The following is a 25,690-nucleotide window of genomic DNA, read 5'->3' on the forward strand; positions in this document are numbered from 1 at the left end:
TTATCGATTTTAAGTTGGTCAAACATTCTTTCTCATTTATTTTTAGGGTTACCATCGACCCAATCATTATATTGCTACCCAAGGTAAGCCTATTACAGTTTCGGTGTCTTTCTTTGGTTGTTTGCCCACTCTCTATCATTTTGTCCTTGTGCCACATCTCCCTCCCAGAATGATATTCCACACTGCTGTAGCCCCATTTATTACAGTTCTCGTAATCAACAGCCGCCCTTGTTTCTTCATCAGAAGGTCTGGTAATGCAATCATTTAGCTAGAACTTCATGTTGTGATCATTAGAAGAAGTGTATTCATCAATTCATTATTGAATTAAATCTGTCTACCTTGGGAATCAATCTGACATCTTCATAAATAGATATATAGATATTCAGTAAATAAATATGTGCTGAGCATTATCTATACAAAGACCCATGCTAGCTGCTGCCCGGGGTGCAGGCAGAATCCATCAAGCCACCCCCTCTCACGCTGGTTGTGGGGGAAGGTACGGGGTGACCTGTACATTATTACAAGCAACTCCAGTTAGAAATTTGTGTGAGAGGTTCAGAGAAAACATTAGAGAAACTCGGAGAAGATAGAAGTTGCTTTCAGACGAGATGATCCAAACACTGCTTGGTGGCAGAGGTGGGCTTGGGAAGAGAACTTCTGACCGGCAGAGACATGAGCCAAGATCTGAAAGCAGGCAGTTAGTGCTCCCAGGTGGAAAGCAGTTGGTGTATCACTTGGGCTAAAGGAAACAGGAAACCTAGAGGAACGTGTTGGGGAAGCTCATAGCAACAGCTTTTGTATCCTCCTCCTGGGACACTGACTGTGAGGTGGGTCATCTGTGGAGAATGAGGACCATTAGAGATCTGAGGTGTTGGGAAAGAAGCATCGTAAGGGATGTGTTATCGCATCTGTTAGATGAGCCAAAGAAATGCTGAGAAGCAGGCAGGACCCAGTTAGTGTTGAGAGCGTGCATTCTCTTCATTTTATTATTTTATCATTGTTTCCAGTATTGCATTATATTCCAGAAATAGGAGCAGGGAAATCAAAAGGATATGACTTGCCAGTGGTTAGGAATTGGCAGGGGGTGCCCAAAAGAATATCAAGAAGCAAGAGAACAAAGGATGCCAAGAAAATCATGCCTGGAAAGTCTAGGCTTAGAGGCAGGAGGGCTGGAGATGTTTCATGGACCACAAGAAGAGAGAAGTAGCTAAAGGACCAAGGTCAGGTTCAGTTAATGAGTCATAGGTTGTAGCCAGCAAGCAGAATCTCAACACTTAGAGCAGCACCATCCAATGGAACCTTCTGCGATGGTGAAGATCTTCCATGTCTGGTCAATATGTTAGCCACCATATGAAGAACTGAGTTTTACATTTTAGTATTGATTTAAATACTAAATTGGCTATCCCCTACTGGTAGCTTTGGACAGCAGAGTTTTGGGGTAGATACCTCCAAGTGTGACTGAAATGGAGCCACTGTGGGGCTTCGTCCTCCTAATCCTGAAAGCCTCGGCCAGAACCTGAGTGGCACCATACATAGAGTCCACACTCTTGTGTCACCATTTGTGATTCTACACCTGGGTTTAGGCGACCTCCTTAACCTCCAGTATGTGTCCTCCCCTGAAATGAAGTCAGTAATGGCTTCTTCCAAGGTCACTTGGCTAGTCAGAAGAAAGGTCACATGGAGTGTGCCCGGCTTGAACCGGGCAGGAAGCAGACCCTTACAGGAGTTGCTAAGGTCTCCAGAGAGCAAGCACCTGGTGCAGACTCTTACCTGATGGGACAGAGCAAGGACGTGTTTCCAGGCCTCGAAGTCCAATCCTGGTTGCCTTCTCCTATACCCTGCTACTTCCAAGCTGAGTCAGTCGATGCTTTTAAAGGAACCCCTTGTTAGTTCCCTAAAACCCTGCTAATAGATTCCAGAATATTCCAAAGTAAGGATCATAAATATCTGATTTGATAAATTTGATGATAATTTGGAGTTAGCAGTTTTTATAAATGTATGTGAAAATTTGATCATAAAATACATAAAATACTACTGAGTTCTTGATTATCAGCCCATGTTTTCACAAATAGCATGAACCTAAAGTTAAATCTTATTTGAATTTTCAAAATTGAGGACCTCTAGATAAATGTGACTGAACAGCCAGCCAAAGTAGAAATTAAAACCCCACAGCCCTCTGTGCGGCCCCTCACCTAGCATTCCTTCATTCATCCGATCTGCCCCTCTCTCCCCGAGGGAGATCATGCTTTGAAGAAAGCTGCCATTAGAGACGTCACTTTCTGATGCCTTCAGAATTCATCTGAATCATACTTAATTGCTCAGTAGCCCTCTTTGGGAGCATTCAACATATCAAGCGTTAATGAGTAAATACATTTGTTGGCAGCTAAGAAATGGTAAATGTAATCACTTTGCGGCAGACCACCGATGTGCCCTTAATGGAGAAGGATGTGATGTAATGCCCTGTTTGGCAGAGCGTGGCACCTTTTCCGGCGCAGGATGGTCTACAGGATTGCACTTCGGAAACTGGCAGTACTTACGTCACTGCTGGTGGTGCAGGGGGAGGGACAGAAATGAGCAAATTTTGTTTTGTTTTTTTTTAAGATATATATATATACATATATACATTTTTTAGAGAGAGAAAGAGTGTGCAAGCGGGGAGTGGGACAGAGAATAGAGGGAAAAGGGGAGAAGATGACCCCCTGCTGAGCATGGAGCCCAATGTAGGGCTGGATCCCAGACTTGAGATCATGACCCGAGTCGAAATCAAGAGTCAGATGCTCAACCGACTGAGCCACCCAGGCGCCCCAGAAATGAGCAGATAGTTTAAGTCTAACATTCAGTCAAGGCATTACACATTGTGTTAAGAGTAATGCATTCAGACCATGATGTCTGGGTTAAAAAGTTAAAATCTCTTTTCTAGTTTATTACACAAACATAATGTAACTGTTAGCCTCGGATTGCCAGAGGACTTCTGATCCTCTGCGGTAACTGGCGCAGAGAGGTTCGGAACCTGCCCCTGGATCGCCTTCATAGAGAAACAAAAACCACAAACGTCCGATTCTAAGAATCCAACAAAATGGGTATTAAAGCAGATGCGATTTTAAAATCTCTCCTTGCTCTTTTTCTTTCCTAGTGTGCACTGATGTAATTCTTTAAAACCTATTCATAGCAGGAACCCACAGAACTACATGAACAGTCCAATTTACTGACAGCCAGTTTTATTCCCAAGAGTTTAAAATACGTAGATTTTCACCAAGTCCCTTCAATCTGGAAGACATGTCCTGAATTTATCTCTTCAATCTCTTCATCCCCCACCTCAACTTTATTGATTTTTGTACCTGTAACTGACTTTGACCTTTGATGGTAATGGTCATGTTTCTACAAATTTAAGGGGCCACAATCAAGCCAGATCTGTGGCTTTTTTAGTATGTTCTTCCTGCCCCCTCCTCCCCTGCTCCATTTAACTGTTTTCCATCTGCAGCTAATGTATCGATGACCCAGTATTCATTTCATCACACCTGCCTGACCAGCCGTTCATACAATTGTAACACTCAGGATTTATGATTTGGCACACAAGGAATCCGAGAAGAGGAAGTCATGTCTATTACTGTATGTCTGTACTCAGAGTGGGGATTTCAAAAGCAGGGCTCACGGTGAGGGGCAGATGAGTACGCAGGTGGGTAGGATTGCTCAGAACCGATCATATTTCACAATCAAAAGATACCCTGTGGAGACCCCAGTGTGGGCCACGAGCTGGAAGAAGCTGCACATGTTTAGAATTGCTCCTCCAAAATGATTTGGGAGAATACCTGCCAGCCATGTGGTATGCAAATGAGGGGGCCTGGAGAAGTGTTCTTTTTAGGATTGTTTGGTTTTATTTCTAAAACTGACTTCAAGAGTCCTGCTTTAGAAACCTCAGGAAAGATGCCGTCAGCTAGTTGAGGAAGGACACGCTGTCAGTCTGTAATGGACACGGCCTGCCCAGCACCCAGCCCCTCTTCCTCATGACCCCACTGCTGTGTGGGCTGGAGGGGCACACGAATATCGGCGGATCCCGCCAGAGGAACTTGCCTGTCATTCCCTCAGGGGAGCCAGCATCCATGATGAAATCTGGAGGGCATGTCACAGTCACGTGGTGGCACCCCAGCACTTGACTGCCATTTCTGGGAGCCGGAGAAGGGGTAAAGAGCCTCAGTGGGGTGAGTGGGGGAGGCAGGTCTTAAGGCAGCCTTGAAGGAGGGTTTCTATGTCGGAGGACAGAGGATGGGATGAACAGGAGGACTACCAAGGTCAGGGAGGAGCACGGAGCCCTGGCAGAGGGCACGAGGGAGACCTGACTGAAGATAGGAAGGATCTTCACCTCCATGGTATGTTGGGTCCTCTTGGTCGCTTGTCAAAATGGACCTTCTCTCAGAAAAAACTCACACATACACACGGTTTCATATAGACATTCAGGCATTCACAGACAACAAAATCTAGCCTGAAAAATTTCTATAGCCCAGATTTTTTAAAAAGCCCTGAGTTAGAGGGGTAAGAAGAACTGGAAGGTAAGGTGAGGACATTGGTTTAAAGGCTGTGAATAAAGAGTGTTATTTAATGAAAGGAAGAAGGGCAGAAAAGGGAGAGGAAGGATGTTTCTGAGCCATGTGGTGATGAAAACAGTGCTTTAAGAAGATTAGTTAGGGGATGTTTGGGTGGTGCCATCGGTTAAGGGTCCAACTCTTGATTTCGGCTCAGGTCATGATCTCAGGGTCATGAGATTGAGCCCCAAGTTGGGCTCTGTGCTGGGCGTGGAGCTTGCTCAAGATTCTCCCTCTCCCTCTGCCCCTACCCCACTGCTTGAGCTCTCTTTCTCTCTCTCTCTTTCTCTCTTTCTTTCTTTCTTGCTCTCTCTTAAAAAAGGTGGGGGGGGACTAGTTAGTATGGAATTATCCTGCAGAGAAAACTGGAAACAAAGGTAACAAGAAATAATCACACACACAAAAAAAATCTGGGGTACAAATGAATAACTCAGACAACAATAATGACAGCAAGGCAGATGTAGCTTTTATTTTATTCAATAATCTAAGTTGCATACAACTAAAATATGTTTTCTAATAGTAAATATATTATAGTGTCAAACAGTTGATTTTTAAGTGTGTTCCTTCTCATGTAATAAAAAGTGATAAATATATTTTCTTTCTATATTTGTAGTTTTGCTTGATATAATATACTTCTTTTTGTTTTTTTTGTTTTGTTTTGTTTTGTTTTTAAGATTTTATTTATTTATTTGACAGATATAGAGACAGCCAGCGAGAGAGGGAACACAAGCAGGGGGAGTGGGAGAGGAAGAAGCAGGCTCATAGTGGAGGAGCCTGATGTGGGGCTCGATCCCATAACGCCGGGATCACGCCCTGAGCCAAAGGCAGACGCTTTAACCGCTGTGCCGCCCAGGCGCCCCATAATATACTTCTTTTTGAAACTCAGCATGTTTAGTTGTCCTTTGATTCAATAAATATTAAGTGCCTATTAAGTGCTAGACTTTCTGGTATAACTAATTTCTATCCTCTGACAAATTGGCTATTACTCGTCTCATTTCGTAAATAGAGGAAAGAGGGCCTCAGGGAGCAGCAGGGGTTGATGACAGAACTAGAGTGTAGTTGAGTGCCAGCAGTGCACCCGGGAGGGTTCTGGATGCTCTTCCTCCTTTCCGTGTCTAGTGCTGCGTGATACCGTGTGATTCTCACCCCAGATCAGAGGCTCAGAGTTTATGCTCTTTCTCCTGGACTGAAGCTTGCCCCTCAAAATCCAATCCCTTCCTTCTAAGTTATGATCTTTCTCCAAAAAAAGAAAGCAAATTTTCTATGATACAGTCATATCTGAAAATACCTCTTAATTAAAATTGTCTCAGATGTCCTGAAATATGACACTAAGATTCCAGAGTTTCCCTGTTCCCTGGCGGGCCTCTGGGCACCTGTTTAGAGACCCGCTAGTCCGGGGAGCGAACACTGAAGGTGACAGAAAGAGACTCTATGTGGCAGCAAGATCATGGCTGAGGTCAGAATTCCAGTGGGGTGGCCAGGCCTCTCAAATTAGCACAATCCCCCAAAAAATTAAATGATGAAAGGGGTGTCAAGGCACCTATCCTCAAGAAGAGTAAAGTGTGTGGATTTTAACAAGTGAGCACATCCTTTGTTCACAGAAACTCTGGATGCTCAGTCACACTGGGACTGATAGAGAAAACCAGTTACCAGAGAGCTATTTACCAGGAGAAGTATCACTGTCCGTCAGGCAGAACCGCCCTCCGCCTGGCAAGGACATTCTGCATTGCCGGCCAGCTAAAGAGGAAGATGCCTGGGCAGAAGGTTGCTTCATGTCTTGGCATCAGAAGAAGGGCACAGAGTTCATTTATTAATTCAACAGGTACAGCCCCATGCCTGCTGGAGAGCTGGCACGAAGCAGATGCCCAGTGAGACTGTAAGAATGAGTGAGTGAGGGAAGGAAGGAATAAATGAATGAACTGGCAGTTACTGTGAGCCAGACACCAGTTAGGCGGTAGAACATTTCAACCAAGCAAAAAGGCCATCTCCTGTGGGCCTGACTCAGCATCTGTGCATCTGCGTGGATTTGGGGATCGTGGTCTCCACCTTCTGTGGCTCCAACTTTTCTGAGTTCCAGCCGATCAACGCCGATTCTTCCAATGTGTCAGCCAATCAAGGCACTGTTCTTGGAGATAATCCGTCCTGTTAAACAATTTAGCTTATCTCCACCCTGACCCTGCTTGTGCACATCCCCCCTCCCATAGACACCGGATGTAATCAGTTTTATTTGTCCATAATTATTATTTATTGCTAATTTGAAAAAGAGAAGCCTGAAAATAAATGTCTTCCAGAGACCTTGAGCTAGGAGCAGACCTTTAACATGAAAATAACAAAAATGTGGGGAGTGAAGGTTTCCAGCAGAAACACCTCCCAGTCGTCAACTACTGCACTACGGTTGAAACCTCGCTATAGTGACTCCCTTCTGTTTGCTGTCGATCTGGTTTGCGTCTCCATGTCCTCCACGTATGCTGTGTGGTGTGAACATTTTTCGGAAGGATTTTTCAGAACGATAAATGTGGATTATATTTTTCTGGCTCCAAATTCTCCCTCCGGCCTCTGAAGCAGTGAATAATGGTGCTTAGAATAGGTACACTTAACTCTCCTCGGCAAGTCACGCTCGGAGCAGACTTGTCAGTGTCAATGCAAGTTCTACACGCGCTGTGAAGAAGCTTTTATCTCCTGCATTCTGGCTTCCAGATGGAGATGAATCCTTGAAATTATTTCTCTGTAGAATTGAGAGAAAAAAAGTTTTAATCAAGAGCTAAGCCTCCAGTAAACAACTTTTGTTTTTATTCCTTCAACTGCCAGTGTGTACAAGTACCGTAGCTGCCATTGTCCTCCCAGTTAAGTGGCCGCCATATTGCTGATGGGTTGCAGACTATGTTTGGAGTCACTTATTGTGTCATCTCTGAGGTTGATTTAAAAGTCTTGCCTGGTAATGTGGTCTCTAGTTTTCAAACTTAAATAGGGAGGCTTTGAGGAAGTGTCATTTATACCCGGGCAAACGGTGACCCTTTGTGAGGTCTGCATTCCATATGCCCAGGGTCAAGCTCTCCATGGAGGACCCACTGCATGTTACTCTCCCTGTACAGTTTTCCAAAGAAGAATGAACAATTGCAATTAACAGCTTCTCCACAAACTGACTTTGACACCATAATTTTTCTTCACCAGATTAATTTCAACAGAGACTGGCCAATTAGCCAAAAGGTCAGATCGAAAACGTTTCTCACCCTATGCTCTTAATAAACCTGCTCATTAGTAGTGAGAACGTTTGAAGACAGGTTGCAAATTAAAAGATAAAAACCAAAAATAGGTTGCAGTAGGTGACATCCACCCATATTGTTATAGATGCTGCGGTGGAAACATGTCCCTCGAGTAATGGAACCTAAACCAACACAGAATAATTGGAAGACAAAGGATGCTGCTGTCAAGCAGGCACCCAGTTTTAGATTGCTCCAAATGCTTTTTGAATCCATAAGAATAACTTACTGGAGTTCCTCATTTGAAGTAGAAAATTCTAGAATCTTTTCAAGCTGGTAGAAACTTTAAAAGTCTTGAAGTCCATCTCCCCCTGTTTTGTCATTGAAACAGTTGAGCTTAAAGCACAGATTGCTCTAAGTGATTTTCATCCATACAAGTTCAAGTGAGTCTTGTGTATAAAAGTATTTGCAAACTGTATGGATTAGCATTCATGAATGTTTTCAGAGGTTGCACGCAGTGTACAACTTCGGAGAAACTTAATGTGTTTCCAGTCTCCTGAGGGGCCTTTTGTCCAATCGAGGAAAAATACGAGAGCGTGTCTTTCTTCCAGGTTCAGCCATTTGAAAGGATAGAGTTGTAGCTGAGTACCCAGGGCCACAGGCCCCAGGGCTGGCATCATGGACCCTTTCAAAGTAAAGACATTGCTCTCAGACCCAATTCATCCAAAACTGAACAAATATTTCTGTGAACATACCAGGTGGTTGGTTCAGACAGGGCTGGGAATACAGTGCTGACCTCAGGAGTTACGTAGTGCTGCTGTGTATACAAGCAACCAGTACTAAGTTGTGATTTTGCAGGAAGATCACATCTGGGAACTACTTCAGGCTATTTTTCTCCCTTGCCCCTACTCCATAGCAGGTGGAAAAGTGAAACCCAGTGCAGAAATGGAATTTTCCTGACTCTCGTGATCGGGTTCCCTGATCATACACCGACACAGTTTTGAACAAGTTTGCAGCAGATAATTTAGGAAGTTTCTGGCCATTGCAAGTTACTTTTGTGCCTTGCCTTCTTGCTCAAAAGGATGCTTCTGGAAATTTTCTGATGCAATGCCCCACGCTGCCATTGAAAATTGAGATTGCCTACGCTGCGTGATATCTAGGGAATCAACTTATCTCTATTTTATTCATTTATTAGATTTATTCTCTTTTTTCTTAAATAAAAGCAGATCCCACTTGTATACTGAGAAAGGCTTAATTAAAGAATGCAGAGACTAATGAAAGCTTTTATTTCTCTGGCAGTGGCCCCTGAAGCATGTGAATATAGGTTTTTCCCTTTGCTTTATTTCTGCTTGACAGAAGGCAGCCAGATCCTTTGGGTCACCAAACTCCTCCATTCTGAAGGCTGCCATTCTTCTTTTTTTCTCCTTGATTGCCTTCTCTCTGGCCCCCTCTTTACAGCATGAACAAGTACTCAAGATGAGTTTATGAGGGTTCTCTTCAGAGACAGGCCTGATGAATGCTCTGTGACTCAGCCAGCAAGAGGCTCTTGTGGTGTGAACATCTGTCATGTGCCTCCCTTCTGAGGCTGCAAACACTTTCTCATGCGCCTCTTCCCAGCTCTTCAGGCAATATTGCTATACAACCCTTCCCAGGGATCAAGGACCAAAGGTCCCTCTGGTAGTGGGGCCTCTGTCTCTGCAGGGTAGAACAGATTATTGCCACACGCTGCCTACCAACCCTTTCATTCTTTTCTATATAAGAGTTTCTCTTTGGAGGCCTAATCTTTACCCCTGTCACTCAAATCTGATTTGTCTGCCTTTATCATTCAGCTTTCCACATCAGGAATAATAGCAGCCTTTGCCTTCCCATTCACAGTGGTACCACTGCATGCTGAAAATGTTTATGTAACTGCCAGGGAGGCTTGATTCTAGAGGAGGGCTGAATATAGTCCACAAATCCAAATTAGCAAAATCCAAATAATGGATCATTTAGGTAGATGGGTTTTGAAAAGTGCTTTGGAACATTTCAGTTTCAAGTGCAGGTCATGCTAAGGATCACCCCATAGCTGGTTTTTTTCACACGCGTTGCTTATGCAACATGGCCACGATCAAATCTTTGAAACTGGGGTCCCCAAATTCCTTCCATATACAAGCATTATTTTTATGTCAGTAGCTAGGATAAGACTTTCCCCTCCAAGTGGCAATGGAGAAGAGAGGCTAATGAGAGTGGATTCCAGAGTTAGACTGTCTAGGCTTAGATGCCAGCTCTGCAAGCAACCACTCAATAAATATTAGCTGTGATTCTTGTCATTATCATCATGTGGATTCCAAAAGACACATTTTCAGTAACACATAGGCCATTCAGGCTTTAATGCAGGTATAGTATATACCCATATAGTTTGCATAAAGATTAATAATTCTGCACGCTGTTCATACTTCCTGCCAGAAGGGTGTATCAAAGGGAACCACTTACTTTTTCACCAATATCCTGCATCCTCCTCAAAGTGCAAAGATTATCATCATTTTGAAACAAAGGACAGACATGGGTTGGAAAGACAATAAGCTGTATCATAAGCTTGGAGAGACATATTTTCCTTCTGTTTCTGAAGTCTTGCAGAAATTGAGCAGCTCTGATAGCAGCAAAGGACACCAGTCTTGGTGTTCTGAAGGCTTCCCTGAAGCCCACGTAGAGTCTGATCACATAGAAGTGAAAACCACTAATTCCAAAGGCCAGACAAGTTTCTTCACAACAGGCTTTGTCCAAACCAATTTCTGATATAAGAATACACAGGAATATTTTAGAGAGGAGCTATGGAAGGCTAAGAAACCACTGGATAACAAATGGGGCTAAGAAAGGATCTTGTGGAAAAGAGAATAATAATGACAGAGGAGCAGAGAGGGGGATAAAGGGAAAGATGTGTGCTCTTGGGCTCCTTCAATCTCTCTATGTTGCTTGGGGCTGGTTAGGCAGGCACCATCTTCTGCTTGGCTAGAGGTTGACCAGATGCCTAAAAGTGGTCAGTTACAATTTGTACCAAAGAGATAGTAGACAGTGTGGAGCTGAACCAAAAGGAATTCCTGCAGACCACTTCTGAGATCCATTTCACGCAGCAGCCCCAGGAAATGCAGGTGTCCCCCAAGCACTGCGTGTTACGTGAGGAAAAGGACCTCGGGGTCAATAGTTCATCTAGTGTACAGTGAGTTTAAAGAATGATTGTTCTTTTTAAAATCACATAACAGTATCATGGTTGTGTTCTTTAAAAAAATATGGAGATACCCAGTGAAATATTTGCATGCAAGCAAGAAAATGGAGACACTACACTTGTGAGTAATCGTGCCTGCGGCTTTGAGTGGACTTGGCTTCTACCCTGACCCACACCCAAAGCCTCACTACTCACACAGGGGAAAGCAAACAGGGTAATAAAATTTGTCACCAATAATTTATTAACAAGTTTCCAAAGCAAATTTCCTGGCAACACAATCAGACCACCTTATTCTACTTCTGACACATAGAAAGGTTTTTTTCTAAGTTTTCTTAACAGAACATTTGTATCACTTTCAAAAACTTTTTAGTTGCGAGTTTGTGTGCCAGCATTTTTAAAGATAAAAATATCTATAAATATTTTTCTTTTTAACAAAACCCATGATTGTAATTTAAGTCATCATATGGCGTAGGTCGTATGAGAGCCACCACAGTTATCCTTTAAATGGCTTTTTATTTCTTTAATCTTTACTTGGGATTTTGTTACTATACTAATGTATCTTAATGGTTAAAAGTATGTATGAGTTTGTGTGTCAGAAATAATTTATTTGAACACTCCCAAGGGTGATCGTACAGATTTTTATTTTTAAATGCTTTATTTAAGTTAATTTTAACACATGTAGCTTTTGTTTAAGGAAAATGAAAACTTCTAAAAATATTATGACAAACTTAGGTCTCAAAGCCACTATTTTCATTTATTTCCTTGTTTAAAGGTTTTAAAATTCCTGGTAGGGGAAAGGAAGAAAGTACTCAGAATACTTGACTCATTTTGTTTCCAGTTTACTTTTTTTTAAAATGTGCTTCTTTATTTTTGCTGTGACTTGAGACATAGTTAAGAGTGGTGTGGAAATGCAGGAAGTTTATCCTAGCAAAGATAAATTAGGGAATAAATTAGGGAAAACCACAGTAAGAACGATGAAGATGTATAAAAATGTACAACAGAAAAGAGTTACAATAATGACTAATAGAGGGTAGGATGAACTCACATTGGAACTGAGGTACTAGACGATATGAATATGAAAAGCGGAAAGGGAAAGATTAGAATTTTAAAATACCAAGTGCCTTATATTTCCTAGGCAGAAAATGGGTAGTGATTAAATGTATCTTTATTAAGACATAGCAAAGAGTATCTCCTATATCATTCTTTATCATTTCTGGTTTTAAATATTTTGTAATTAGCTTAATTAAATAAGTGAATAAGACGAAAGACAAATGATTAACCAAAACAGAGATAATGTTTGAAGGGTTATGACTCATGCCACAGACAGAGGCTTCCCGGGCTGTTTTAGAATCTGCGTGCAGCCTGTCCATTAGTGTTTGGTTTGTACCAATTTTCTCTTGATTAAATCTGACATGACCTTTTGGTGTCCAATCAGGATTGCATATGTTCTAGTAATGCACCTGGAAACCAACATTCCATGAAACTAATCATCTAGGGAAAGCCACGAATATTTGCACAGTCGATGTTGGTACACTGTCTTATTTCAGTCTGAAAGGACAATTTTAGGGAATGGTATGAGTGAAGTGTAAATATCAACATGTGGATTATGTGTTTGAGGGGAAATGTTACTAATGGATATGGCAGGAAGTGTATGCCTTGTTTTGGGTTATAAGAAGAACACACACCTGTGAGCCAAGTTAGAACAAACGGGGTAATTGGCAAGTAGCTGCTAACCTGAGTGGGCTAGGCAAAGGGAAAAGACTCGCAGTGGGAAAGCCTACTCCAGGGTAAGAAGGGGTTTATCTTTGTGTGCGAACCACTGAAATTATTAGCTGAAAACACTATTTAATGTCATTATTTAAGTCATCGCTTTTGACACTGCTTCTAAAAAGGTGTATTTTATTATAGCTCCAATGCCTATTTTCTCTTTTACTGTCACTAAATGAAAATTCCAGTAGACTGGTGAACATCCCAAACCCTGTAATTCTGGACTTAGAGAGTGCTTCACGTAAGAGCTATCCTTAGAAATCCTATTTTAACATGCTACTAGTTATATTTTTGAATTTAAGTTAAATAAAGTATTCCCAAGTTCTCCCCATCATAGAACAATCCTCAGTGTTTGCTTCTAATTCCTTAGTTGATTTATATTGTTTCTTTTAAATGGTAATTTATGGGGGGGGATATTTTTAGCAATTCAGGAAAAAGCAAATCACCTCTCATGCACCTAGCCATCTCAACTTTCGTTTCCACTTTCTGCAGCTGAAACCAAAAATTATTCATAAAAATCCATGATTTTAACATAAGTAGCCGCAGGGAAGAGCAAATGCACCCATCAAATAAGTGTTGTTAAGGATTATTAATGCAGAAGCCGACTGTTTTCTGTGTCACCATTATCGCTTTTGTGACACACGAGGCAGATTCAGTCCGTAAAACATGGTGGCATATTTTACCTTTTACATTTCACTACTGCACAAATGAAAAGCTACTAAATGTAAAATTATAGACGTGTTATGGAACTGTCATATTGAGAAATCACATAAAGTTTTGTAATAAAAACTTATTCAGAAACCACTGAAGGGGCATCTAATGCTCTGACTGTTGAATAACCGACTTCATAATACTTATTTTAGAATATTGCCAGCAGTAACAATAACAATAATGGATCAAAATTTTAGGACCCTTTTATTTATGAGCAAGAGCTTTAAAATAAATGCATTAATCCTAGGCTCATCTTTTTCCACATCCGTATTCTACCTTCACTGGTCTTCAGCCCTAATGGAGTGAACTGGATGCTGAAGGACTTGAGCAAGCCCAAACCAGGCCAGTGCCCAGAGCAAGGACTCCTAGGTTTTCTGCAGCTACTTTGCCTGTAGGGTCCCTGTCCCTTCATCTCTACTTCTGCCGTTCAGTGTGTACCCCACACCATGCACAGCCACCCCTCCCGCACCCAGGACCAGTCACGTCACAGTGGGAGGACTGACGTTCACCAATAAGCCCCACCCCCGCCTAGTCTGCCAAGGTCATTTTGAAATCTAAAACGTGCAGCTGGATTATCCTGGGTTGCAATCCCAGCTTCAAGGGCATTTATTCTCCTAAACCTGTTTCTCATCTTAAAATGGAAATGTACACAGTCGCAGTGGCGAATAAATGAGACAGTACACAGAAAGCACACCTGGCCCGAGGGGCTCGTCACTGTGCCTCAGTTAATTGTTCACCATCCTTGTCATCCCCCTTCCCAGGTTCCCTTTCCAGCCCAACGCCCTGGCTCAGCTCCTTTGTGCTAGGAATAGCAAGAATCCTACTCAGTTCATCCAAAACTCCCTCCAAGGGCAGCCTCAGTCTCCCCAGCCTGATTCAAATGGGAGCCTCGTCTCTGCACTAGGTAACCTTGAGCGTGCCAGTGGGTGTGAGGCCACCCGGAGGGCTGTCACCCTGCCCACCACTGCTCTGACCTTCCCACCCCCATACTCCACGTGTGCTGCTCAAGTGGAATCACCACCTGGAGCCAAGCTGCACTATCTTTGGGATTCCAGACATTTCCACTGCTGGTCTCTGCCAGCCACCTGCATGCCCAGGGAGCCATCCTTGGAATATTTTAACATTTTTTAACATATCTAGAGTAAAATATTCAAGTTTTCCCTCTCATTAATCATTATAGAGCATCATCTCTTTCTTTACTCTTTTTTACTCTTCATACTCAACATGTTCCTTTTTCTTGGGAGTTTTTGTTCAATAACTAAGATAGGTCCCTCCACTATAGACACACATCCATCCGCATCCCACAGGAGAGCTCCGTGGCTCCCTCTGGACTTGGCCTTTCTGTAGCCAGGCTCAGCTTTCCAACCCACTGGGCCCGCTGTGAAAAGGAGAGAGACAATATTAAATATTTTCTAAGCTAAAATGAGGATTGATGTAATTAGAATAAATATCTTATGATATGTGATAAATATATTTTAACTACTTTACAGATTGAAGCATATCTAACCTGAAAGAAAACACATGAAACTTTCAGCCATGGGTTTCATCCAGAAAAAATTGGTGGTCCAGCAAAACATGCCACTTGCATTTAAAAGAATAGGCATTACCAGGGACACCTGGGTGGCTCAGTCGGTAAAGCGTCCAGCTCTTAATTTCAGCTCAGGTCATACTCCATGTCAGGCTCTGCACTCAGCGTGGAGCCTATTTAAGATTCCCTCTCCCTCTCTCTCTGCCCCTCCTCCCCCTCTAAAAAAAAAAAAATAAGCGTTACTAGCCTCTACTGCTTCGAGCATTCTGAATTCAGAACATCCCAACATGAACCAAAATACCCCAGTCTCTAATATGATCAAGTACAGGTTTGAATGGCATTATTTAAGAAATAAAGTTTTCCCATTATTTAAAAAAAATATACCCCATTTCTAACATCAGATTTTACCCGTAATAGAAATATGTTTCAGACAAGGAAGGCAGGAAGTCCTGTGTGCTTTCAGAGCCAAAATTTTAGTCGATTGCTTTGTTTCAGACCTGTAGGTTGTACACCTGAGCAGTGCCCCATCGTAGTATTTGAGATGGCTGAGGGTTTGTTAAGTTCAAGAAAGACCGCTGTGCGTGGGGGCTCCTTCTCAGGGAGATCAGTTTTGGTAACATCCATATAGAGATAAATGCCTAGAAATGAATCCTTTTAAAACTAGCCATGTGCTCCATGGAAAATCTCGAGAGGCAGCACAGTTCAGTTTGAAGCTCAAGTATCTTAGGACACTTACCTTATTGCCCTTTAAATGAGAGTGTGGTATGTTCTTGACTTATCTCTACCTTATACAAGTACAAGCTTCTTGAAGGTGGGGACTGTGTTTCTATAACTCACCTCAGCATCGAGGAGTGCCTGGCACAGAGCAGGCTCAATGCTCAGCTATAGATACAGGCTGCACGCTCAGATTCCCACCAGGACCAGCAAGGGGGTATGAATGAGGGAAGCGGGTAGAAGACCATTGGGCGCAGAGAAACTGTGACCTGAATGAGCAGGTCCACATTCACAGACCACCAAGGAAGAGGTACATTAAAAACACACTGGCATCATAACTGACTGTACATGTTTGAAGAAACGGGGAGCCGTGGCTTAGGTCTTGGAACACCTGCCTGACGAGGTGACCTTCTGTGGGCCAAGCTGAGACGGCGGGACTTGCAGGCTTAAGTGAAGCCTGCATAGGAACAGGATGATAGCAGTTGGAGGAGGGCTTCTCCGGAAATACTCCTGCGCGGCGACGGCTCAGGATATAGGCGAGGTTGAGGTGGTGGAGAAGGGGACCCGGGCCGGCCGTGCTTATCGAGCACGTGCATTTGATTCTGTGGCAGTGGGACCCATGGGAGGTTTAAAGGCAGGAATCAACCTGATAGAAAAAAGAAACAACACATGTTTGAAGAGGCAGTTTCAGGTGGTTGACATGGGTTTTCTTCTCTTATCTTCTTGCCAGGATCGTGATGACTGCATACACACACACACACACACACACACACACACACACACACATGCACACACACACACGTCAGCTAGAAGCCCTCTGAGTTGCTTTTGACATTGGCCGGGGGGCAGCGTCACACGGTGGGGTAGACCTCACAGGTCGGCTCTACAGCCCACTAGCCGTGTGCCTTCCGGCAATGTGCCTGACTTCCTCAACGTCCCCTCCTCTCAGTAAAATGGGGGAGAACCATAGCACCTATTATGTAGGATTGCGATTTTTTAAGTGAATGAGATAAAACATATAAAATACTTCACACGGGCCCTGGGCGATAGCAAGTGCCCTAAGGAAGTTCGGTGTTATTCCATTTACGATGGATAGCAATTTGAACGTGTTCTACCTTTTTTCCCTTCCAAAAAACTCGAATATGCCGCTGTGAGCTTAAGGACCTTGACCTCTCGGCGGCTCTAGTTAACAGAAAACACACCATATAGAAATTAGACTGTGAAAAGAAGAGATTACAAGTCTTCTATCAAGATTTGAAATGATGATTTTTTATATCTCTCACTTCCCACGAACTAGAGAACTCATCTGAACACAATAGAGCCCATCCTTGAATGGCTTTCACTTACGCTTTTCATTGCCTTTAATTTTTTTTATTGCGCTGTAGTCCTCGCTGACCTTTTTTGTTGTTGCTGTTCCTTCCAGGCTTGGTGGTGGTCAGAATGGCCCCCGCATACATTTTCTTCTCAGCAGAGGTCCGTGTAAGCCAACCATTGTGAGGGAAATGGAATGTATTATTGGCCTGATATTGAAATTTTGAGACCTTACCTTTCAAATGCTTTAGTCCCACGAGGGGACGACTGCTGAGAATAACCTTCTTGCCTATTGTACAAACATCTGTAAGGCACGGCCACAGCAGTCTCCGGCTCCCACCCAGCCACATGCTGCAGAAATCAGACAGCGGGGCTGAGGGTCACCGTGGCTGTGGGTCACCACTCTCGGTCCCTGGAGCAAGGGAGGTTTTCAGAGTCCATTGTCTGCTGTTGTAGATTCCTTGTCTTAGAAGTCATTTATCCAGCCTGGGTGCAATCCCAGTGACCTATTACCGCCCTCATGGTAAGGGCGTTTGCCACACCAGCTTTTGGGAGACAGAGGACTACTGACCCTCCCCTGGTGTTCCTCTCCAAATTTCAACCCTGTGAGGGCGTGAGTGCCAGGGGTAACGGTCTTGTGTCCCAGGCATGTGTCAGTAGGCTTCCAGTGGCCAGGGTCTCTCAGACCCCACCAGAATCTGCCAGAATCAAAGGGAGTGGCTCTTGGGATCAGTAAAGCCTACACCGCCCTGACCTCTGGCCTGCTTTTTTATTTTGTTAGAAGACATAGATCTCTGAGTCATAATGTATCCAGATCTCAGGAAATAATTTGAAATATATTATTCAGTATAATTTGACTAATTTCAAAGAGAAAAGAAAAACAGGATTGACTAATGTTGCCTTAAAAACCTTGAATTAGGGTGCCTTCCTTTTTCTTTTCTGCCCCCCCTCCAAAAAGAACAAAAACAAAAAACAAGATTTGAGTGAGCATTCAAAAGTATCTTGACTCATTAGCCAAGAAAACAAGACTTTCTAGTGCCCACCCCCGAGCAGTTTTACTGGTGAACTGCCAGGTCAGGGAGAAGGTGACAGGTCAGGGAGAAAGTCACACGGTGTGTCAGCAAGGGCTGCTCTCAAATACTGACAGCATACGTACCCCACGGGGGGAGGGGAGAAGAGACGAGGAAGACCAAGACAAAAACCACACCAGGGGAGACGGCGACCCTCACCTTGCATGGTTTTTTTTTTTCTTTCTGAGATCAACTTGGAATAATCTTTGTGTTCAAATTCATTTTCAGATCTTAACCCAAGCTGTTTTAGTTCTTCTGAATACCTGTCCTAATTTTAGCATGGAAAAGAACAATGACCTAATTCATTTTTCTATCCCAATCTTTTTTTTTCCTTTGTCTAACTTTTTTATCCTAATTGTTTTTTTCGTCTATTCCAATCGTTTTTTTTACATCAGCAGGTAAAATATCGTCAAGACTACCATTTATATCATCAACAAAGTGAGCCACTAATGCTTAAAAATGCCCTTTGTTTTCCAGATAACCCATATGTAGTTATGTAAACATAAAAAAAAGAAAGAAAAAGAAAGAAAGAAAGAAAGAAAGAGAAAGAAAGAAAGAAAGAAAGAAAGAAAGAAAGAAAGAAAGAAAGAAAGAAAGAAGAAAACCCTATCACCTTAACTGCCTCAGCCTCTTGGTGTATAGCCATGTTCCTAGATGACATTCTCTGCATGAAGTTCCTTCTAAATCGGAGAGAAATGGGATTCCTTGACTCAAATTGCTGGTATACGAAGTTAGACTAATCAGTAGATTCAAAGCAAACAAGTCTTTGGTGTTGCACATTACACCTCCCTGTAAGACCACCTGATAGTTTGGAAGGCGAGGCCAAACGTTCCTGATGCTATGGAGCTGCAGTTCTCCACCAGGAAAGATGTGAAAATGCACCCAGACCTAACCTCACCCCAGGTCAATTAAATCAGACTTTTGGGTTAGGATCTCAGAATTTTTTTTAATTTTATTTAAATTCAATTAATTAACCTTAGTGTATCATTAGTTTCAGAGGTAGAGTTCGGTGATTCATCAGTCTTATATAACACCCAGTGCTCATTATGTGCTCTCCTTAATGTTCGTCACCCAGTTACCCATCCCCCACCCCCCTCCCCTCCAGCAGCCCTCAGTTTGTTTCCTACAGTTAAGAGTCTCTTATGGCTTGTCTCCTTCTCTGATTTCGTCTAATTTTATTTTTCCCTCCCTTCCCCTATGATCCTCTGTTTTGTTTCATAAATTCCACATACAAGTGAAATCATATGATAATTGTCTTTCTCTGATTGACTTATTTTGCTTAGCATGTGCAAGCTGGAAAACAGCCACTCTGGAAAACAGTATGGAGGTTCCTCAAAAGTTAAAAATAGAGCTACCCCACAGCCCAGCAATTGCACTACTAGGTATTTACCCAAAAGGATACAAACATAGTGATCTGAAGGGGCACATGCACCCCAGTGTTTATAGCAGCAATGTCCATACTAGCCGAACTTTGGAAAGAGCCCAGATGTCCATCGACAGATGAATGGATAAAGATGTGGGGTATATATATAATGGAATATTACTCAGCTATCAAAAGAATGTTATCTTGCCATTTGCAATGACATGGGTGGAACTAGGGGATCTCAAAGTTTTTTAAAAGCTACACAATAATTGTAATATGCAGCCAGAGTTGAGAACCATGGCCCTTGGTAGAGAACAGTTACTAGAGGCCAGGATGGCATTCTGGTTACCTAGGGAAATGGGCTGAGTTGAGATACACCGCCTTGAGTCCGAGAAACAGAAAAGAGACCTGCTTAGCGGTTGGGAGCATTTCTGTCACAGCGCTCTGCAGCCCGCGTGATTATCACTCTCATTCTGAAGAGACCCTTGCAAAAGATGCCCCCCCCCACAATGAATTGGAAAAGAGTAAAACCTATGTGCTTTCCAGCTTCTACGGATAATCTCCGAAACATCAGTCAAGGAGGGGATTTGTGCAAATATGATATATTAATATAATTTAATATTTAGACATCTTTTAATGCATTTTAATAATAAATAATACAGTTTATGCATATGCATACAGACTGATTCATTTATTCATTGAGCTCCTGCATTCCCAGGTAGTCCATAAGGCACGTAAGGAAATTATAGTAAACCATAACAGCTGTGTTTCCCTCCAGGGGAAACTGGAATGAAGTAATAATCACAGGGGAGTCTAGAGCTAAGGAGGGGTAAGTAAGCTGCACTTGGGAACTTGCCCCCAGCCTGGAATGTCTCTGGGGTGACTCCTGCCAGGCAGTGAAGGAGAAATAGCTTTTTTTCTGCAGACACACGCCTTCCATGATGCTGGAGTATCTGATTCATCCACTATAGCCATTGTCATCAGAACTGTTTCTGGAACTTTCAGAGTAGGTGACACAGGCCTGTTTATCTAGTGAAAGAAGCAGAAAGTGTCTGGGCCATCCCTTTGTTTGGGGGTTATGCTGGGAAGACTCCCTGGTTACACAAAGACAGGGTATTTTTTTTCTTGTGAATAAGCGACAAGCTGTTCAGTACACAGTGAATGTTTCTCTCCACAAGCTAGAAAGGTAGTAATGGAGAGGATCCAATGTTTACTTGTCCCCTCTGTAACCTTCGATTGAAGTCCTTAAAATCTTCAGCCCATACATCAGGAGAATGGCACACACGTGCCAAGGGACATGGGCTGAGATGGCAGGTGCAGCTTCGTGAGAGGTGGTGTGCATGGTCCTCTACAGGGACAAGCCGCAGAGACATCAGGAGGCAGAGTCAGTTTTCATGGGAAAGACGAGAGTGTAGTCAGAGCAGCAAGGAGGAATGATAGAATTTTGTGTTGTGGACAGAAGGGAAGGAGGTTTTGGTGTTAAGCAGGAGAAGAAAAATTACACAAGAACCAGCTGATAATTGGTCAAGGGGAATGGAAGGCGATTGAAGGGGGCCCCCAGGTGTGCCAACATTGCTCAGTCTCCAAACCTTAGCCAAGGAAGAACCACTCATAAATATCTTGAAACGCACCATGTCTTTGTTCTAATGCTCTGCTATTTATAAAATGCCTGAGTATGCGTTAACTCCATGGTCCTCAAAATAACTCTGAGAAGCGTTACTGAAATCAGTATGTAGATAAAGAAAGATGAGGACACTGAAGCTCCCAGTGGCTGTCTTGTCCAAAATCACACAGCCAGTTAAAAGGCAGAGGAAAATCTCAAATCCAAATATTTGAGTTTCAAATCCAGTAATCTGCAATGTCAAGATCCTACGGTACGATTGGGTCCTGGTCCCAGCATGTGCCTGAACATTTGTATGATTCCACACGTATCATGTGACTCTCATGCCTTTGAAGTTACACTCCTCTCATTTCCTTGCATTTCTGCTTGTCTTATAAAGATTTATACTGTGAAGCTTATACCCTCAAATATGCATGCGCGTAAGGTAGAGATTAGGGTTTTTACAAATCTGGATTCAAATAAATTTTATATTCCAACTTCCTGTACCTGCTAGCACCTATAGAAATGGCATTTTGTAATGCCTCTCTCCCCTTTTTCTTCCCAGTCTATAAAAAAGAGCTTTTAAATACTCAGACCCCAAGAGCTGAGCCCAAGGTGCTGATCACGTTCAGTGACAGGAAGTACAACTGCTTAAAAGTCTAACTTCTCTCTCACTTTTGGAAGTCAGGTGGAAAAAAAAAAAGAATCTGACAGCACAGAATAAGAAAAATATTAGAAACAAGAAAAGGCCATTTTTCCTATAGAGGCTCATTTCATTCTATCTACCATTTCCCTGGGATATCTGCCAGTTGTTAGCAGGAAGAGTAATGTTATCCATTTTTTAAAATTTCACTCTTGAGTATTATGGAGATAAATAGCTAAATGATGGAGAAATAACTTTCTTTCACAGCAGTAGTTTAAGAGGGGTAAAAAGAGCTAAAATGAAGATACGTTTGATGACATGAGAAAATTCAACCATGAACAAAAAATTCAGCATTTCTATAGGTGCTGTTTGAGAAAGAGTTCCCATTTGCATCAACACTAGAGAGGAGAGCCAAGTCCATCTAGAAAAGTGAGGGGACTGCCTGTGGGTATTAATCAGCTCACTTGCAAGCCCCAGAAATTTTCCAGTTGCAAACTTACAAAATAAAAAAAAAAAGTCTGTGTTCTGTTTTGCTGCAGGACCAATGCAAGAGACCATCTATGACTTCTGGAGGATGGTGTGGCATGAAAACACCGCAAGCATCATAATGGTGACCAACCTCGTGGAAGTGGGAAGGGTAAGTCGGCTTTCCACCTGCATGGCCGCATGTGCCTTGCTCAGTTGGTAACATGAGGTTGAGCAAGAAGAAGCTTTTGAAGTATTATGTGCACTCCAGCAATCATGAAGCACTGTACCTCCTCCTACCGCTTGCTGCACTTGCTTATAAATTATCAGTAAACATAGACTGAATTGCTTTCATTTGTTGCGATAGCAACAGACGGGAAAGGCACTCAAGATTTAAAAGCAGTTGTTATATGGCTATATTGAGCACACAAAAACACCTCTAAGCACGAACACTTGTTGTTGGGTGTCAGAACTCAATGGGCACTGCATTAGACACGACTGCATTCCCTAACTCAGGAAAATTGACTCTGAAAGCAGTATACAGCATTGGGTGCAGTCGTTAGCGGGGCGTTCCTGCATCTCCTCTCGCTTACTTTTTACTTTCCTCGTCCTCTGTTTCTTAACCTGTCAAACAAAGATCACCATCCGCCCCCAAAGTCTTGTATTACTTTATCTGGAGGAACTGGTAATGAGAGCTATTTTTGTTTAACCAGGAAATGCTTACCTAGTTATGACCTCGGTGGTGGTAGGATTATTTCCAAAGTGGAATTTAAAAATGGGAAAGTACACAGGGTGCAGTTGCTTGATTTTATAGTAGGTCCATGGCTGTGCTCTAGTCCAGAGCCCGTTAACTCTTAGAGAAGGTTGACCTTGTGAGATTGACCCTCAGCAGCAAGGGCAGCTTAGAGATCCACAGGTTGTTCCTTAGGATTCTCGGTCAGTCTTAAAAAATGAGGAAAAACTGCCATTTACAACAACGTGGATGAACCTGGAGGACGTCACGCAAAGTGAAATGAGCCAGTCACAGAATGCATGGTTCTACTTACATGAATTACCTGGAATAGTCACATTCTTAGAAGCAGAGCATCCCGTGGTGCTTGCCAAGGGCTGGGAGAAGGGAGAAAAGAGGAGTTGATGTCCAGTGGGTACAGTTTCCGTTACACTAGATGAATAAGTTCTGGAGATCTGCTGTGGAAAACAGTGCTTCTATAGTTAACAATATGGTTTTATGCATTTGTTAGGAGGGTACATCTCATGTTAAGTATTCTTACAAAAAATGAAACAACAAAGGGACACAGGAAACTTGGGGAGGCGTCAGATACTATCTATTACCTTGATGATAGTGATGCCGTTAGGATGTATGCATATGTCGAAACTCATCAAGTTATACCCATGAAACGTTGTATGTTGTAATTGTATATCAATTATACTTCAATACAGCTGCTTCCAAAAAAGGATTTTCAGAAGTATCAGGAGGTGCAGCTTAAGAAGAGAAACATTAAGAAGTGGGAGATACTTACAATTCTAGCAAAAATAGCAAACTAATCTGAAAACCCTCCTCCTATGAGCATCTAGAAATTCTGGATAAAATAGAAATACGTGTTTTCATATGTTTGCATGTAATATATGTATAAATCACATGTAAATGTAAATATACAGGTTAAAAATGTTTAGCTTAGCTCTCAAAAAAGGAGACTACTAGAAACCAGAAGAGTGAGGACCAGACAGATAGTGGACATGGCATCTGTTCTCTGCAGGCTGGGCAGATGGGGCGGGTCAGGCTTGGAGGGAGTGGGGGAGGGTCCCTCAGCCTTTGAAATCTTGGATTTTGGGTTTTACGGCCCACTGAGAACAGGAGATAGTGTCTTAGGCCTATGCAGGACTAGGAATTTGAACTGAGACTGCCACATGAAAGCTAAGCCTGCAAAAAGTAGATGGACACTCAGAGAAAGGACAGTCCAGGGGGAGGTGGAGGGAGGCGGAAGGGGGAAAGCCAGCCAGGCATGAGAACCGGAAAGTAAAAAGGAGGCAGATCAGTCTTCACTGAGGATCTGGGTGAGAAAGCACTTCACCAACTCATGGGTCAAAGTAAAATGCCCTGATTTAAATCAAAACATCGTTCGAACTGTGAATCATAAAGTACCAGAGAGTAAACTTGTAGGATGCAAATAAAATAGTACCTAACTGGAGGTATATGTTTTTAAATATTGTTAGAAAAGAAGAGAGACTAAACATCTAATTCAAGAAGATATATGAAGAACAGAATACAACTAAAGAAAAGAGGAAACAATAAATAGAAGGGCTGATAATTGTTAAATAAAAAGCAAAGAATCAATAATAAAAAATCAACAGAATCAAAAAGGCTTTGTGAAAAGATTCATGAAATAGACATCTGGCAATCTGGAGTAAAAAATAGAAAGCCAAAAGCTCTCAATATTTGGAATAGGATAAAGATTCTTTTATCATAATAGATAATATGAAAAACTCACAGTAAGTTTGAAAATTGATGTAAATTAGGTAAGTTACTTAACAAATATGATTTTCCAAAAGCTTACTCAAAAGGAAACAGAAATTCTGAATAGACATTAATTAAAAAGTGAATTATGGTTAAAAACTGACCCATGGAAAAGCACCAGTCCCAGACGTATTTACAGGTGTGATCTACTAAATATCAAGAAATGGAGGATCCGGATCTTATAAAAATTATTTGAAGAGAAAAGGAAAAGCAAGACTGCTCTCCCATTTTATTTTAGGAGACTAGTATAACCTTTATTTCAAAACCAGACAAGGACATAGAAAAAAATAGAAAATTATAGGTACCACAAATTGGGAAGAGAGAAATAGACCAACAGGTCAAATAGCCCAGATGTTGACTATGGCCATAGGTGGAGAAAGCATGAGCTTCGCAATCAGTTGGTTGGGACATTTGGTTATTTGTGTGGACAAAAAAGAAAAAAATCATAAAACACCCAAAAATGAATACCAAATAAAGACCAAAATATATTTAAATTAAGATTTAAAACTTAACTAAATTAAGCTTTAAAACTTTAAGAAGAAAATATGATGGGAAATATTTATGACCTTTTTTTTTTTAAGGAATGGTTTAAAGATATGAAATGTTCAACGTGCGAACAAAAGAATAGGGACATTTGACCATGTCCCTATGGAAAACTCTCTGTACAATAAAGGATATAAAGTGATAAGACAATGGGGTAGATACCAGGAGACCGATATGTGAAGTATAAACTTACAAAGCAGTATTTTATGTCCTGAAAGTACAAAAACTCTTTCCTGTCTTTCAGTTCCCTCTGTTGGGACACAGAGCAGGGGAGCTGGCTTAGAGCCTGGGGTGGCAGGTGTTCACTGGGTACCTGGCCTAAAAGGGGCCGCCCACCTTTCACCTGGGCAGTGGGGATGTCATGGCCCCTGCTTCATAGGGTTCTTGTAAACATTAAGTGAATTTCTATGCGTCAGGTGGTTAGAGAAGTTCCCAGCCCAGTCTGAGGACTTCATAAATATACGTATTAGTGTCACCC

The 25,690-nt window shown here is 42.3% G+C and overlaps 1 protein-coding gene across 6 annotated transcripts in view; it reads left to right on the forward strand.

The window, feature by feature from the left end:
* Window positions 1-25,690, forward strand: part of PTPRM (protein tyrosine phosphatase receptor type M) — a 742,830-nt gene that overhangs the window by 667,827 nt on the left and 49,313 nt on the right. For all 6 annotated transcript variants that reach the window (XM_044382848.3, XM_026496000.4, XM_048218445.2 and 3 more), the window contains 2 exons: window positions 47-83; window positions 22,229-22,326. In XM_044382848.3, the coding sequence (XP_044238783.1) occupies window positions 47-83; window positions 22,229-22,326 (135 nt within the window). The remainder of the gene's footprint in view (window positions 1-46; window positions 84-22,228; window positions 22,327-25,690) is intronic.

The sequence above is a fragment of the Ursus arctos genome, unplaced genomic scaffold (genome assembly GCF_023065955.2).
Source record: "Ursus arctos isolate Adak ecotype North America unplaced genomic scaffold, UrsArc2.0 scaffold_17, whole genome shotgun sequence".
NCBI classification, from domain to species: Eukaryota; Metazoa; Chordata; class Mammalia; order Carnivora; family Ursidae; genus Ursus; species Ursus arctos.